Consider the following 16639-nt stretch of genomic DNA (forward strand, 5'->3'; position numbering starts at 1 on the left):
TCATTTGCACTCTCATGCATTTGTACTAGTACAAATCAACAATTTTATACCGAATGACTTCCGGACCCAGGCCGATCCTTTTGTATGGTATGACCATCAAGTTCATGTGCATCCAAGAAATTTCATTCATACCTGGCACTGTAATGGGTCATAGACTCACAACATACAATCAGAATTGATTCAACCATGGTTTACAAAACCAGACTGGACCGGACGGTTGGACCAGAAAAATTGGGAATTGGTCAGGTGACCAGTTCCATTTTACCCTAGAATCGTTATTTTCCCAAAAATCATTGATTTAGTCAGTAAACCGCTGATTCGGGCGTTTGAACTGTTCAATGGTTTGGCTGTTTTTTATTTTTTATTTTTTTATTTTTTTGTCAAAACGGGCCATCCATTAAATTCGAACAGTTGGACCATTCAACCCAAGAACCAGACCGGTTCTTTGTCCGATTCGATTTTAAAAACCTTAGATTTAACCCTTCCCATCTGGGTCCTAGTCCGATCCATACACATCGTATATGCTAGAATAACTGCCATCCTAATCCATCAAGGCCCCATCATCATCAATACAACCGTCAATGTTCTTCCTTCCCTCCCATTAAGCCTCTATTAAGTGTTCCAAATTGGTAACCCATCTCCAAACAACGACAATCCCATTAAATTTCCAGTATTAGAGGATCTTGATTCAATTAATGTGTAGGTGCACGTGTTCCCTCTGAAAGTAGATTGGGACTCTGGGATGTAAGTGACATCTGATCTGACAGATAATCCAAAGCAATTTCATAAGAAAAAAAAAGACAGATAAACTACAGCAACACAGCACATGCAAAAATCCCTGTTGAACCATTCCAATCAAATCAATGGAAATTAGAAGGTGACCCATTTCAATCTTTGATATTGTGGCCAAGAGTTAAAAAAGCTGAGAATCTCAAAACAACCAGACTTCTGAGGCTCAGACCGGGTAGGACAATTGAACCGGTGACAGTTGAGTTTTCCAGGTCTCAATTACATTTGACTATTCTTATGGCCTGGACGATGATCTAAGCTACCGGTTAAGGTTAACCAGTGAAAAAAACCATGACCCAGTGAGCTTTGCAGTTTCCTGTGTGCTTCCAGTCTGACGATATTGACCATAACAGTTTCTGGTGTACCCATCGAATCCTTGTGCGAGACCTCTAATGGGAATTCCAGTAAGGAGTAAGGAGAGCCCGACTGTTGGGCGATCTGATGCTGAAAAGACATTTCATTAGCCATTTCTTTCTTTGGCAAATAAATAATTTGCTACAGGTTCTCAGTGATTGCTTGATATGTACTGTCTGTCCAACCGATTGAACTGGGGTTAGGCCACCTTGGTCTTTCTTACTGAATTTGCTCAGGGATTGGTTTGGTCAGTCAAGCTGCCTGTTTCTTTGTTGATTCGGTTATAATTAATTAACCACTCACGACTCATCTGGGTTGATGAAGCTGACCCCAGGGAAGAAATTGGAACTATTTGTTCATCAAAGAGCTTGATGGGGTGATGCTAGCAGGGTGAGTGTTGATGAATATGCAGCCGTCTTCCTTGAGCATGGGCCATGCTAATCTTCTCTGTATCTTTCCCACTCCAATTGACTCCAAGAAACGACATTGAGGAACAGTAACCTGTCTGGACTCCTGGATGATTGCATGAGACGAGAGCCCTAGCCTTCAAATGACTAATGCCCTCTAGCAGGTAGCCTGGTATATATTCTCTCCTAAGAATGCCCACATCACAAAAAACAAATAACAAATGCGTTCTTGAATGTTTGTTCTCTCTCTAAGCGTTGTTCTTGGAGTAGTCACTGCTGCATGAATTTGACAAAACAGCGAGCACTGCATCAATAAATAATGCCTGTACGTATTAATATATCATTTAATTCCTTCATCTCTTAAACACCAACCAACCTCATACTCATTGCATCATGGTTCATCCTACAGCTTTCAACAACCATTCAATGTATTCTTTAATTTCTTTGCTGCTTTTTATTTTCTATTGTGTGAACAATCTCTTTATGGGAGCGGTTTTTAAGCATATAAATCCAAATCCAAATGTAATTTCTTGAAGTTTGAGTTTCATCTAGGATAATGATAGATTTTGGACTAAAACCTTGACAATTTTTCAAAACTTCTTCGAATTTTAGGTTTATTTTGGGCAAAAAATTTTAGTCCAATTAATTGAAAGTATAGTATATATTTAAATAAATAAAATTTAATTTCATATCTTGGAAAAGATTGTGAAAGATATCTCATCCATAATTAGGGCTGCAAATGGTATTTGTCCAAACTTAAATTTAAATTCGATGTGACATGATGCTACCCTATCCCATAATATTTTAAACATTCACATTTTTGTCTATATCTACATAAAATTAATATTTTTCTCTTCATATATTTGGTCTGAATATTTCAAGTCATTTTACTCATGATATACAATATTCAATGTAATTATACAATTACAATCTAAATATGATAGATAAGATTCCATTTAATTTTAAATATTAATGAATCAAGTTTGGATATAGAGATATCTTATTTGCTCCAATCCCAGTTGCAAACTTATAATTTCTCAACAACCAAGGTTCACGAATTTAGGGTCAGGTAAAATAGGAGGGGATCTAATGATTATACATAGGGCTATTAGTTTTTTTTGGATTTAGAGAGGGGGGGAAGTTGGTATTCCTATTGACCAATATATCCATATTCTGTTTTTAGATTTATGTAGGATTTATAAAAAATTTATTTTTTCTGTGTATCACTCACCCAGTTAAGTAATACTCATCTCTCGTGTGGGTAAATAACTTTCCCACTAGGAAGAAAATTACCAATACTTAGATGATGGGACAAAATTGTCCTCTTCAATAATGACTTTTTATACCTAAAACAGTCATTGTTCTATTTACATGAGAAATAAAAGAACATGAGTAAATGCGAACAGGGCCATAAAGATATCCCCTTCCCCCGCCCCCAAAATCCCTTTAAAAAGTATTTTGTGGGTTCAAAAACCATACTTATCACATGGTAAGCTTCAATATGTTGAGATATGAACCTTGTTAAGAGTTCAAGTACTCAAGCTATAATCACTAAGGTACTTTGAGCCCATTTCACCCGTGAAGGGCAATGATGATGATGATATAAAGCTAGGCAATTTCTACAAGGATAAGATACCGAAAGAACTTTGACCAATCAAAAGCCCTGTAAATTTTGATAAATACAAGATAATTGGTTACCAGTTACCACTTCTATGATATAAGTTCAATTTTAATATGACACGATTAGAATTTCAGTAAATTAAATATAAATAGGAAAAAGCAGAGCTATCTATATCTCAAATCTCACTTAATTAAAAAAAAAATTAATACTACAAAATCATGGTCTTTTGTACATGTACATTTAATAATTGGACAGGATTCTAGAAGATTGGACCAAACAATAATATCCAAATTTGATACAGTTAATAAACAAATAATGTTGTTAAAGCTGATTCAATTGGCTAAACTGAGATCCAAATCCAACTTAAACAAATTAGATTCGTATTTGAATCCCATAAAACCGATATATTTGGAGTCCTAATTTTTACTACTGAAGGTTTGAATGGAGATGCTTTAACAAGTGCAGTAGTAACCAGTTAGTAGCACTTACTGATACTGAGGCAGCACAAAGTGATAATCTCAGCACAAAGCGAGATAACCAGTAGTGATAATCTCAGCACAAAGTGATAACCAGTAGTAACCTTCAGTAGTCCTAATTTTTACTACTGAAGGTTTGAATGGAGATGCTTTAATTTGGACTCAAATTATATAACTCCCGCTCCCATACAGATAAGATTAATAAGAACCTTTGAATTTGAAAAGAAAAAAAAAAAAAAAAGTGTGAAAAGAAAACTTGACTGATTAGAAGAAGCCAGGAGTGTCCAACCCCAGGCCTCTTGCTTCCGTGAAACAAGCAATTTTCACATAGAGAAGACAAAGTCTTACGGCCTTAATGAACCTCAACTGGAACCCACCACGTTCATAATATGGAAGGAAGGTCCCTTTGCATTCATTTTCACAATATGACAACAACCACATGACACAGCACAACAACCACACCATCTGTTCCTCTCTTTTCTCCCCGCCGGTCCGACCCACATTGAAAACAACCCAACAGAGACATCTACTTCTTCATCAACTTCATGAAAATGAAACCCGTAGCTTCAATGTATTTTGAACAGATCAATGCCAATCAACACAGACAGCATGTATATTATTTGTCCTACTGGTACCAATCAAGTCATTCATCAGAACCCATTCATTTCATTTGGACCCCATGATGTTATGACCCTCCAATCAAAATGGGGCACGCCCACAAATTGAATGGTCCTGATATATATATATTTGAGTTGGTGGGGCCTTGCCCATGTAGCAGCCTAGTGGGGTGTATGGTCAGTGATGATAATGATTGACTTTAGGTCCATATATCCTTAACACTAAGGTGGAGAAGAATTGCGAGAAGAAGGTGGGAGAAGAAGAGGAGACAAGAGAAGGTCTTCTGCTCCAATTATAGAACACCCCATGATCTCTATCATGGAACAAGCTTCTCTGGGTTCCCGGAGAAGAGATGAACCAGATTTCGGTTTAAGAGAATGGTCTCTCAGGGCTCGTATCAGTAGAGAGAACACCAATTCAAGAAGGTTTTCTGCTTCGAATATCAGAAGCTTTAGAGAGGAAGCGAGATCCTTCAGATCAAACGCAACCATCTCCAGCACTGCTTCTTCTCCTGGTTACACTTTAAGAGGTGTTGCTCTTTTAACTAATTAGCGTGGTTTTCATGATTTCATCAAATGCTTCCTTCTCTCACTGCTCTCTCAACTTGTTTGTTCCCAGATGAGATTGACCCATCTACTTACTCATTCACCACTGCTCTCAAAGGTAAGTAAGGTTAGACTTGAATGGTGAAGATGATGAGTTGTCTATTCATCTTTGTTCTTGATGAATCGGGTGGTTGCATTGTTGCAGCTTTGCAGGTGAGATCTAGTTACAGCTGGGAATGCTTATCACCAGATGGGTTTGCTTTGAACTCCAAATGGTATGAAGCAGAGAAGTATATCTCCAATCCTCTTTCAGGAGAGGTCCCAATGGAGTGTTTGTCTGCAAAAACATTAAGTGGCATATCCATTCCTCCTTCAACAGCAAGCAGAGCTTCAATGTCTGGACCTCTCGTTTGCTACTCCCATGCACGGCACATTCAGAAAAAGCCAACCATAGTAGAAGACGACCAAAATGAATCTGCAATTCAAGGTCCAAAGCAATTTTTTGCTTTTGTTTCCAACACCGTTGTCTTTCTAAAAGCTGCGTTTTCTGAATTACCTTTCTGTTTCTTAATTCCATTTCCTGGGACTGCAGAGAAGAAAGTGCAGTATTCAACTAGAGATGTTGGCACTCAAAGTACACCACCCGATCTCAGCTCAAGTAGTCCAAGCCCTACTTCAACTCCTTCAATCAAAGAGAGATCATTAAGGCGCTGTGAAGTTGAAAGTGGGGAGTCACCCAACAACTGTGGAACAAAAGTGAAGCCCGAGGAAGAGGTATGCCCATGAGAATTACAGTTATTATGAAGTTACCTTGTTAATGGTTAATGATTTTAATTTTGACTAGCTAATTAAAGGAAATATTTATATTGATTATATGCATTGAAACACAGTTATTTCTTGAATTCATTCATAGTCTTTGGGTAATTAATTTAACCTAATTATGTTCATTAAACTCATTGATGTAGGAAGATAAGAACATAATAATTCTCTTTTGTCCTTTTTCTTCTTTGGGAGGAAGGTATCAAACTACAGATTTAAGTACTTCAAAGATCAGTTAAGAGCCTGGTACAAGAGGTTCACATGCTCATCCATGTGGGCTATTCAGAAGATACCTTCAGCCTGGAGATCAACCTCTTTGTTATTTACCAACTTCCCTATTTCAATTTGTTGCAAAGGGGGGCCCTCAATATGGGCCATCCAGTGTGAAAATCAAGGTCCATTTATATGTTGGGCATTCTTGATTGTCCAATCAGGAGACCCTACACAAAACCTAGAAAGATTATGGGGCTATCAATTTGTATATTTCAGATGTTGGGCAGCAATTGGGTGGGTCATTATCACCACTGTGGCTGCACTCCCCATTGGACCTATGTTAACTCTAGATCAAAGAAGGAGCATGGCCTGATGGATTGGGCCATGGCCCATGGCCCACCAAAGAATTAACCTGATAATTGTAGATCCTGATCAACGACAACTAACAAGTGATAGTTCATCCAAAGTCGTAGATGCAATGGGGTCTGTGCATTATTTGTCAAAGGAAGGTCATGTCATATTCATTTGTCAACCAAACCAAAATCTTAGATACCATGTGGGTCCAACCCATTGGGTAAAAAGAAAAGCCCACTAAGGGTTTTGACAGAGAACACAGATTTCTTCACGGATAGCAGAAAACCAGACCTGCATTTCCACATTTATATATGAATTAATCCGCAAGTAATTGAACTTGAGAAAGCTGAAAATAAAGATATTGCATCTGACACTAACATGGGCAAGAAATGTGCAGATTGGAGCTGAGGAAAAGGTGGAGAAACAAGGGGGAACAAGAGAGGATGAAGAAGAGATAAGAACAGAGAAGAAAATGTGCAAATGCAGGCAAGGAGGATGCTTATCATGGACGAGTCTGTGGATGGGAAACAGGCAGAGAGGGAAGCACAAGCTGAGATGGCAGGTTTCGTTTGGAAAGAGGAATATATGTAAAAAGTAAGGGAGGGGCTTAAAGATAAAAATAAAAAGGAGTTGGGGAAAGAAGAAAAGATGGGAGAGATTCCCCTTTCTTTTTGGCAGAGAGAAATTAGAAGCAATCATAGAAGAGCAGTTGATGGTGTTTCTCTTTGTTTAAGTGTTGTTGTGCTTTGTTCTTGCTTTGATGCAAAGGCTGACACCTAGGGTTCACGTGCAAACAAAACTCTCTCTCTCTCTCTCTCTTACAGTTGTGGCTCTGAATAAATGTGCTCCAAAACTAGGGCTGTTTCACTAGTCAAGTACCCTAACACCAGTTTCCTAGTAAAAGGAAAAAACAAGAATAGAAAAATGCATTCATACACACATGTTGATGGATGGAATGTAATGGATAATTTTGCCAATCTGTTATAAATTGAGGGGAGTCATCAAGACCAGGGGCTCATATATCTACACACGCATAGGACTTCTACTGTTGTATATAGGAGATGGACACCACATATAACCCAAAAGCTTGAGTTATTGGGTTATAGACCACTCTTGTATATAAAATCCCTTATACATCTCATTCCTTTCTAACATGAGATTCTTTTAAACTATTTATATGTGAATCCCAACATTATGTGTATTCAAAACCCTAATCTGGGGCTAATTTTGGGAGATCTCAAAGTCTTAATGTATAGAACTTCTCTTTTTTTGGTGGTCCATACATGCATATATAGTGAAGACTTGCATTTTGATCATTTTTCATCCTAATTTTGAATGGTTAGTTTCCACATTGAGACCCATTAAATGGTGAACCTACATCCTGCAAATATGGCTGAAAGCAGAAAGAGTGCCGTTGCCAATGTAAAATTTTCTTCCTTCATTTTTGTTCAAGGCCTTTTTTTTAATTTTAGGAATGTGGTTTTGGCTTATCTAATTTTAACAATGGGAGCATTTGTCTAGTGAAAAGTCCAAGAAGCCCATATAGTAAAAGTCATTAAATTTACATATAGGAATGTATTTGTTTCTTAAAACATTCACTTTCTAATCAACATGGGGTGTTCCCCTATCACAGAAGAAGGGATGTGCTCATTCTCAAAACATTCATCCTTCTTAGTGATGACAATTTTTCCCATCCTCGACGGGGATCTAACTTCCCCAACTCGATGGGGTTGGGAATGGGGATTGTTTTGGTGGAACAGGGACAAGGATTAATAGAAATCCCCAGTCGGGGTCGAGGTCGGGGATGGAGATTTTAAGTAAATTTATTTAAAAAAAATATTGTTCTCTAAAAACATTTTGGGAATTCAAGTCCCCATGAGGAACCCATCCCCATCAGGAATCGGGGATGGAGGACAAATTTTATCCCTGTTGAGAATTGGGGACAGGGGTAGCGGTTAATAGGGATGGGGTTAATTTCAGAATTAGGGTTGGGGACGAGGAGTATGATCCCTGCCCTGAACCCGCCCTATTGCCATTCCTAATTCCTTTTGTGTTATCAAACTTTGTATTTCATCATTATCGTCACCTAAGCCTTGTCCCAACCATATGAGGTCCACCACATGAATCAATGTTTCACCATTCCGTTCTATTCAATTAATGTCATATCCATTCTTAATATTATGAGGAGTTGAATATATCCACTATCATTGCAAAGTAACCAATTGATTAAAGTTATATCAATATAAAGGGGTAATAATTTATAAGGGCATTAATGAGGAATGTAATTTTATTTTCAAAAAGGGTTTTAGGGGCCGTTCTGTTTTCGGATTTTGAGAGGGGGGGAAGTTGGTCAATGGGATCCAAGAATCCCATGTTCTATTTTCAGATTTATGTGGGGAACAGGGAAAGTTTATTTTCCTGCCCATCCCCTATGTGGGTAAATAACTTTTCCACCTAAGAGGAAAGTTGCAAACACTTGAATGGGACAAAAATGCCATTTTTAATAATGAATTTTTTATGGTTAAAATGGTTATTGCCTTATTTACATGAAAAATAAAAGAACATGAGTAAATGCACTTACCCGGATAAGTGTTGTCCAGAAAAAGCTTATCCGAATAAGTAACTTACCGAAAAATGAACGGGACCTTAATGCCAGCAAAATAATTAAAAAAATTAAAAAAGATTTGCTCCAACGAGATTGGAGCCTATGCTGCATCCTGCCAATCAAAACACACTCATATTGCCATGCTTGTGGGAAGTTTAAACTTTACATGATATTGAATGAAACTAACATGGGCGACATGGAAACTTTTGATTGACCAAATGCAGCCTAGGCTCCAACTCTCCCAACTTCACCTAAAGAAGAGTGAATAGATTTGCTCAAGAAAACGGATGTTTTTGCCACGTGACAAGGGATATAAACCGAGAAATTTGACTCATGGAAGACCCATTTGAGCTGCCACCTCAGCCACGATGTGGAAACCATGTAAAATTAATCTTCCAGTTTAGTTTTGTCAGAACACTACATGGCCCTCCACAAGCACCACTTTGCCTTAAACTCAAATAAAATCTTGTAAGATGCATGGGGCCCGGGACATAGGGAACCAACCAAAGGTTTTGGGTTCAGTGGTGCCAAATTTGGTTCGAAGGATCCCAAACAATTTGACGTCAATGATGGTTTAATTGAACTCTTTGGCTGTTTAGCAGGTTATGGAATCCATGATAAGGTTTTACATCAATAATAAATTGGAACTCATGAATTTATTATTGACGTCATTAATTCCACAGCCCGCTGAACAGCCAAAGCGTTCAGCTAATCCAAATTATACTGCATGTGCTTTTCACTTGACCTTCCTCTTTCACATTTACATGATCATTGCCCTTTAATAATTTAATTTAATTAATATGTAGTTCACCTGATGGCCCAGTAGAGATATTCACCTGCAGTTAACTTGCACAAAATCTCACGGGGTTCCCTACATGGTCCCTGAAAAGGAGAGCATGGCAGTGCCAATTTAGGGCTTTGTTTGTTTGCACTGAATAGACGTCATACCTTAATGAAGAAAACATTGGTCCAGGTGTTAAATGGGACCAATCACTTGCATCTAAGCCATTGATCTGCATCAGGATCGGTGCTTATTTTTGGTGGTTTCAGGTTCCAGGGACCATCGGAAGTGAATAGAATAGACCTAGCATGTATTGACATTGTTTTTAGTGTAGGTAGTAGGTACAATTATCCAATAAAACTGACTTACAAACGTAGGCGGTGCATATCGTACGATATTTACCGGTGGGAAAGGAGGGGATTTTTTAGTTTTAAACTTTTAATAATATCGCCCGTTAAAAGAGAAGCAAATGCAATTGAACCTTGATCACCATTAGTGCTGAAACACAGGGTTTACAAGTACCACTGCACAAGGACATTTTATCAGCTGCATAATTTTCTCTGGCCTGGTGAGACAACTATTTCATCTTCTCATGTTCAGTTAAATAAAAGGACATCAGCATAGAAGCCAAGTTCTACTGCATTGGAATTCTTAGGGTTTGATATTGGTACATGGGCAGTGGACCAAGTTGTGTGGAGGTACTACTTATTAGTTAGGTGGGACCAAGGTTCAAAATTTTTTTACTATCGGCTGATGCATATCTTATCTTTGAGGTTTTGGCACAGGAAACGGTACCAAATCCTTAGTGTTGTTCCTCATCGTCGTGCCGGAAGCGTATCAGTCTATTTTAGTGCTGTATCGACCGATATACTAGTGTATTGGTTGATACAATGCAATTTTACTGTTGCAAAAAATAAAAAAAAAATCACTTGAAAGAGAGCTTTTAAACCCATTTCAGAAGCCCTATTTTTTCCCCAAACCTTCTAGAAACCTTCATACAATTCCTAGATATTAAAATCTAGCCAAAATCCACCAAAACATCCACAAATTTGCAAGATCCAACAAGTTTTTCAAGATTGTTAAAAAAGAGCGAAAATATGTTTTTTTTTTCAATTTTTTTTTACAATTTCATCCAATGTTTTTGTATTTTTTAGTTTGAATGCTTAGAAACATCTTTGTGTATGTTGATATGTTATTCTTGTGCAAAAAAGCCCACTTATTTTGCTCATATATGTAGATCTTTGTGAATATTTGAAGAAATTCTAGAATAGTAAAAAATTTGAAAAAATAAATGAAAATTTTAGGTTTTTCTTGTTATCCATCTCTAAAAATTGATTATGTTGCATATCTATGGATGATCTACCATGTCCATAGATCAATTGAAATTTCTTGTAAATAATTGATTTTTTAATTTTCAGAATAATATATAATATATAGATAATTTCTTCAATTTTATGTGATCTAACCCTATAGGTTGAGTATGTTGTAGAGCTAAGACCGGCATCAATATATTGAAATACCATGTGAAAAGTTTAATTTTTATTTATAGATTATAAATATTTATTTATTTCTCTAATTTTTTGCTATGATTTAAATTCTAATAATAAATATTTACAATAAATATTCGGATGATCTATTATGTCCATAAGCCCATTCAATTTTTCTGTTACATATTTACTTTTTAAATCTTAGTTTAATTTTTAGAATAAAACATGCAAAATAATTATTTGAATAAAAATAAATAATTATTTAGTTTTTGAAATGAAACATGCAAAATAAGTATTTCAACTATTATGTCCATAAATCCATTCAATTTTTCTGTTACATATTTACTTTTTTAATTTTAATTTAATTTTCAGAATAAGATATGCAAAATAATTATATGAATAAAAAATAAATAATTATTTAATTTTTAGAATGAAAATAATTATTAATTTTAGAATAAAAATAATAGATGCCCATGAAGCCATTCAAAAAAATATTTGTTTATTTTTTAGAATAAAACATGTAAATTAATTATTTGAATAAAAATAATTAATTATTTAAAAAATAAAGAAAAAATGTTTGATTCAATAATTACAATTTTTATATAATTATTTGATTCAATAATTGTTAATTGTTTAATTGGATTAGATAACACTTGGCAAAACTTTTAAACCAATTAAAAAGAATTTTTAGTGATATATATCTATACTACCTATAAAAGAGTGAATGCCCCTTCTTTCTGAAATTTTCATTGGACATTTTCTATCCCTCTTGTCTAAACATACAATGGGCATAAAAAGGGCATATATGCCATTTACTCTCATATTAGAAACTACCCACTTATAACTATTTAGAAACTGTCCATGAATTATAAATAGTTTTGTCTTAGAGATATTGCCACATGAAAATGTACATATATGTTTATTAGTATTTAAAAAATATAGAATAAAAGGCATTGATATATTTCACACGATAATCTATAATTTGAATGTAAATATAATTGTGGCCTCAAAAATATGAAAACAATTATTATTTGTTTAATTGGATACTTGTATTAGATAATAATTGAAAAAATATATATATTTAAAAAAATCATAATAACAATTGAAAATTAGTTTACTAACACATTAACACCTAAAATTGAATAAATTATATAATAATTGATTTTTTATGTGATTCATGTAAAATTGTAAAAATCATATTGGGATTCAAATGTTAAACTTGTAAATTATAATAATAGATTTAAAATTTGAAGTCAGAACTTGGAAGATTGGAACTGAATTGAGTACTTTATTAAATTGTATGTTTTTGTTCTCGTTTGTTGATTATAATATGCTTTTTCATAAAACCTATTAAAACATATGATTTTTATGTATAAATAGCTCATTTAGGTCTTATATTTAGTGATATTGATGTTTATTTATGATTTATTAGAGTATTTATAGGATTTTCATATGTTTTTATGTGTATTCAAAGCGTATCCCAATACATCTCTTAAATTTACTTTTCTTAAACACATAACATTTATGTCTTTCTGATGCTTTGAACCCTGGATAAAACCAAGGCATTGGGTTTGTGATGGCCCTGGCCGGGGCCCAGTCTAGTCCCTAAACATAGTATTCCTTTTGGAAGAAGATGGATACAATAAGGTTGGGGGCCAGGGCAGGAGGGAGAATTGGGAGCGCCTCTCTCGCCCTGCTCAAACGCTTTCCCCGGCCAAGGCGGCAATGAAGGCATTATATAGAAGTGGGTTCTGGCCCCGACCGGGAGACAAGCTGGTGCTATATATGATTTGATAAAAAGATGGGATGGGACCGCTGCGTGGCCAAACTGGCTATAAAGTTTGAGACGTAGAACAACCCACCACCACCCCTCCACCCATTCTACGTACCAAAACCAAACCGCTCCATGTGAATTGTACGGGTAGCTGAGTCCTTCTCAACCAGACACTGTGGTCCTAGGTATCAGAGTTCGTGGTCTGTATGTCTGATTAGCTAAACTGAACTTCATCCAACCAAATAAATTGCAATCAATTAGATTTAACAGAAATTCAAATAGGGGGTATATCTAACTAAGAATCCAGAAGATTCAAATTCTATTTGATATCCGACCGTATATATATATATATATATATTCAAATTCGATCCATATACTTATTAGGATTAGGGGTGTGTAAAAAAACCGAAAAATCAAACTGAAAATTTGGTTAACTAAATCGGTTGGTTCACTATTTAAAAAAAAAAATCGAAAGTATCAGTTTGGTTTCAGTTAACCAAAATAGAAAATTGACGATTAACTGAAACAACCGATGTACATAAATTTATATATATTTTTTATGTATATTTATATTATATTTTCTATACATAATAAATTAATAAATATGCATTATATATAATATATATTTACAATATATAATATATTATTTATTATTTAAAATATAATATTATATATATTTCTAATATTTTATTATATATTTAAATATTTTTTTCTACAATAAAAATTGTAAATAATATAAAACCGACAGTTAACCAAACCGGTCAATCAGTTAATCAATCGGCTTCGGTTCGGTTTCGATTATCGATTTTCCAAAAACCAATAACCTCAATTTGATTTCAAAAATTAGCTCATTGTTCGGTTAACCAAACCGTGGGCACCCATAATTACGATATCCTATATGATTGGAATGTCAATAAATCTGTACAAAAATTAGATATAAAACAGTTAAAAAATTAGGTTTATCAAGTCCAAATTCCATTTAATTCTAAAAGAATTTTAATACTAAAAAATGTTGTTTGTACATATATAGTCGGATTGGATTCCAATGAATTGAATGAAGTAATATCCAAATTCAGATCAATTCATATAAATGGATCATATTTTCAAATCCGATTCTGTCTTCATTAAATTCATATTCAAATCGTCTGCTGATCACAACACATTGGTGGTCACATTCATCCAGCCGCATATACGGAATATCAATTGTATTGTGGTCACCGATATTCTCAATGCACAGTTGGAGCCTGGATGAGCATAGCCAGCAATGTGTTGTAGTCAGCATATCCGAATTCATCCAAATCCAACTTAAATGAATCAGATTAAATCGAAAGGACACCAGTACGTGGCTTTTAGGGCTATACAACTGGCAATATGAAATAGATGGTGCGGTGTTGAATTTGCCCAACCCTAGCCATTCTTATGTGTAAACATCTTATATATATATATATATATATATATATAATAAAAAATGGATATTCTCTCCGTGCAGCAAATGGAATCTAGTCGTGCGAGTAGATTCCCACGTGAGAGCATCCGTTTTTTATTAATTACTGTTATTATATAATTAGTGATAATTACAGTAATTACTGATTATTCCAGTAATTACAGTAATTAATGGATAATTAATTATATAATTAGTGATTAATTATATAATCAGTAATTAATGGAATCTACTGATTATTACAGTAATTAATTACTGTAATTTACTAATTACTGATTATTACATAAATTTAATAAATATATAATTAATATTACTGTTATTATAAATATTCTTAATAACTAGATATTTACTTTAAAATTATAAATATTGTTATTAAAAAATACTGTTAATAAATTACTGATTATTACAGTAATTTAATAAATATATAATTAGTGATTATAATTAATAATTGCTGTTATTATAAATATTGTTATAAATAAATATTTACTTTAAATTAAAATTATAAATATTGTTATTAATAAATACTGTTAATAAATTTAGTAATTATTGTTATATTAAAACTAGTAAAAAATGTTATTAAAATTAGTGTTATTGATTATTTAATAAAATATTACAATTACTGACTATTACTGATTAATAAATACTATTAATAAATTTAGTAATTATTGTTATATTAAAACTAATTAAAAATGTTATTGATTATCTAATAAAATATTATAATTGCTGACTATTACTGATAAATACTATTAATTTAATTTAATTTTGGTAATTATTAATTTAATGAATATTGTTAATAAATCTTATTCATAAATTTAATATTTACTGTTATATTAAAAATAACTAAATAATATTATTAAAACTATCATTAATGATTATTTAATTAAATAGTATAATTACTCACTATTATTGATAAATGTTGTTAATAACGTTCTGACAATTGAGGGTTCGACCGTCCGGTTCGAACAGATGGCCCGTTCTGACAATAAAAATTACAATAAAAAAATTACAAAACCGTTCTGGTCACCGGTTTTTGAATCAACGGTTCAATTATCCGGATCAAACAGACGATCTGATCTGACAACAAAAATTATAGGCAAAAAATTGAGTTTGTGAGGTCCATTAAGTAGTATCATACGTGTTATGTCATTCAAGCATGTGACTCATACAACTCAAAAACAAAACTGTTTTGGCCATTGGTTTTTTGGTCGACGGTTCGATTGTCTAGTTGGAATGGATGTTCCATTCTAACAACAAAAATTATAGGCAAAAAATTGAGTATGTGAGGTCCATTAAGCAGTATCATACATGTTATGTCATTCAAGCGTGTGACTCATATGACCCGAAAATAGAACCATTCTGGCCACCAATTTTTGGGTTGATAGTTTGACTGTCTAGTTCGAACGGACGGCCCGTTTCTAACAACAAAAATAAAAAAATAAAAAATAAAAAATGGCCAAAAACCATCGAACAGGTCAATGGGTTAACGATTTGACCACTCGGGTCAATAGATTGTTGATCGATTCAACGGTTTTTAGCAAGGGGCCGAGATTGGGGTAAAACAAAACTGGTTGCTTGGACGGTTCCCAATTAAATAAATAAAAACACAGATGACCCGTCTGACAAAAAAAATTATAGGCTAAATTTTGAGTGTTTAAGGTCCATTAGGTAATATCATACGTGTTATGTCATTCGAGCTTATGACTCATACGACTTGAAAACGAAACAATTCTGGCCACCGGTTTTTGGGTTGATGGTTCGACTGTTTAGTTTGAATGGATGGCCCGCTCTAACAACAAAATTAAAAAAAAAAAAAATGACCAAAAACCATTAAATGGGTCAATGGTTCGACCGTTTGGGTCAATGGGTCGTTGAATAATTCAACAAATTTTGGGCAATGACCGAGATTAGGATAAAATGGAACCAGTTGTCTGGATGGTTCCCAATTAAAAAAAACTGGCCAAAAACCATTAAATAGCTCAACAAGTCGACGATTCAATCGCTCGGGTCAATAAGTCATTGACCAATTTTTTTTTTTAAAGAACATATCATAAATATATGTCAAATTTATTTTATATATTATACAATATAAAATATTAAAATATGTATTATGGGTTCTGGGCCAGGCTTGGGGCAAAGTGGACAAATACTACCCTCACCCCATCCCCAATCCCCAATCATCAAAGTTTAGAGTATACCCACCCCGAACCTGATCGACAGTCAAAAAAACCACCCAATCAGGGTGGGGCAGATTAGGTTGTCATTTCTATGTATGTATGCATGTGAAAAGTTAATATTAACATGACAATTTCAATGGTTATAAAATCCTTCAAATAAACAAAGAAAAACAAGAGTTTT

At 34.1% G+C, this 16639-nt stretch overlaps 1 protein-coding gene and 1 non-coding gene across 2 annotated transcripts; one reads left to right on the top strand and one right to left on the bottom strand.

The window, feature by feature from the left end:
* Window positions 1-1526: 1526 nt before the first annotated feature.
* On the bottom strand, window positions 1527-1634 carry LOC148801016 (U6 spliceosomal RNA). Its single transcript, XR_016084828.1, has one exon. It is a non-coding gene; the product is annotated as a U6 spliceosomal RNA (small nuclear RNA).
* Window positions 1635-4418: 2784 nt separating this feature from the next.
* LOC104601394 (uncharacterized) lies at window positions 4419-7495 on the top strand. Its single transcript, XM_010264699.3, has 5 exons — window positions 4419-4794; window positions 4884-4928; window positions 5016-5297; window positions 5403-5584; window positions 6594-7495. Exons 1-5 carry the CDS (start codon window positions 4572-4574, stop codon window positions 6792-6794), a joined length of 933 nt encoding a protein of 310 aa, XP_010263001.1. The 5' UTR covers window positions 4419-4571; the 3' UTR covers window positions 6795-7495.
* The last annotated feature ends 9144 nt before the right edge of the window (window positions 7496-16639 follow it).

This window comes from Nelumbo nucifera, chromosome 3 (assembly GCF_055504915.1).
Source record: "Nelumbo nucifera cultivar China Antique chromosome 3, China Antique-T2T, whole genome shotgun sequence".
NCBI lineage: Eukaryota > Viridiplantae > Streptophyta > Magnoliopsida > Proteales > Nelumbonaceae > Nelumbo > Nelumbo nucifera.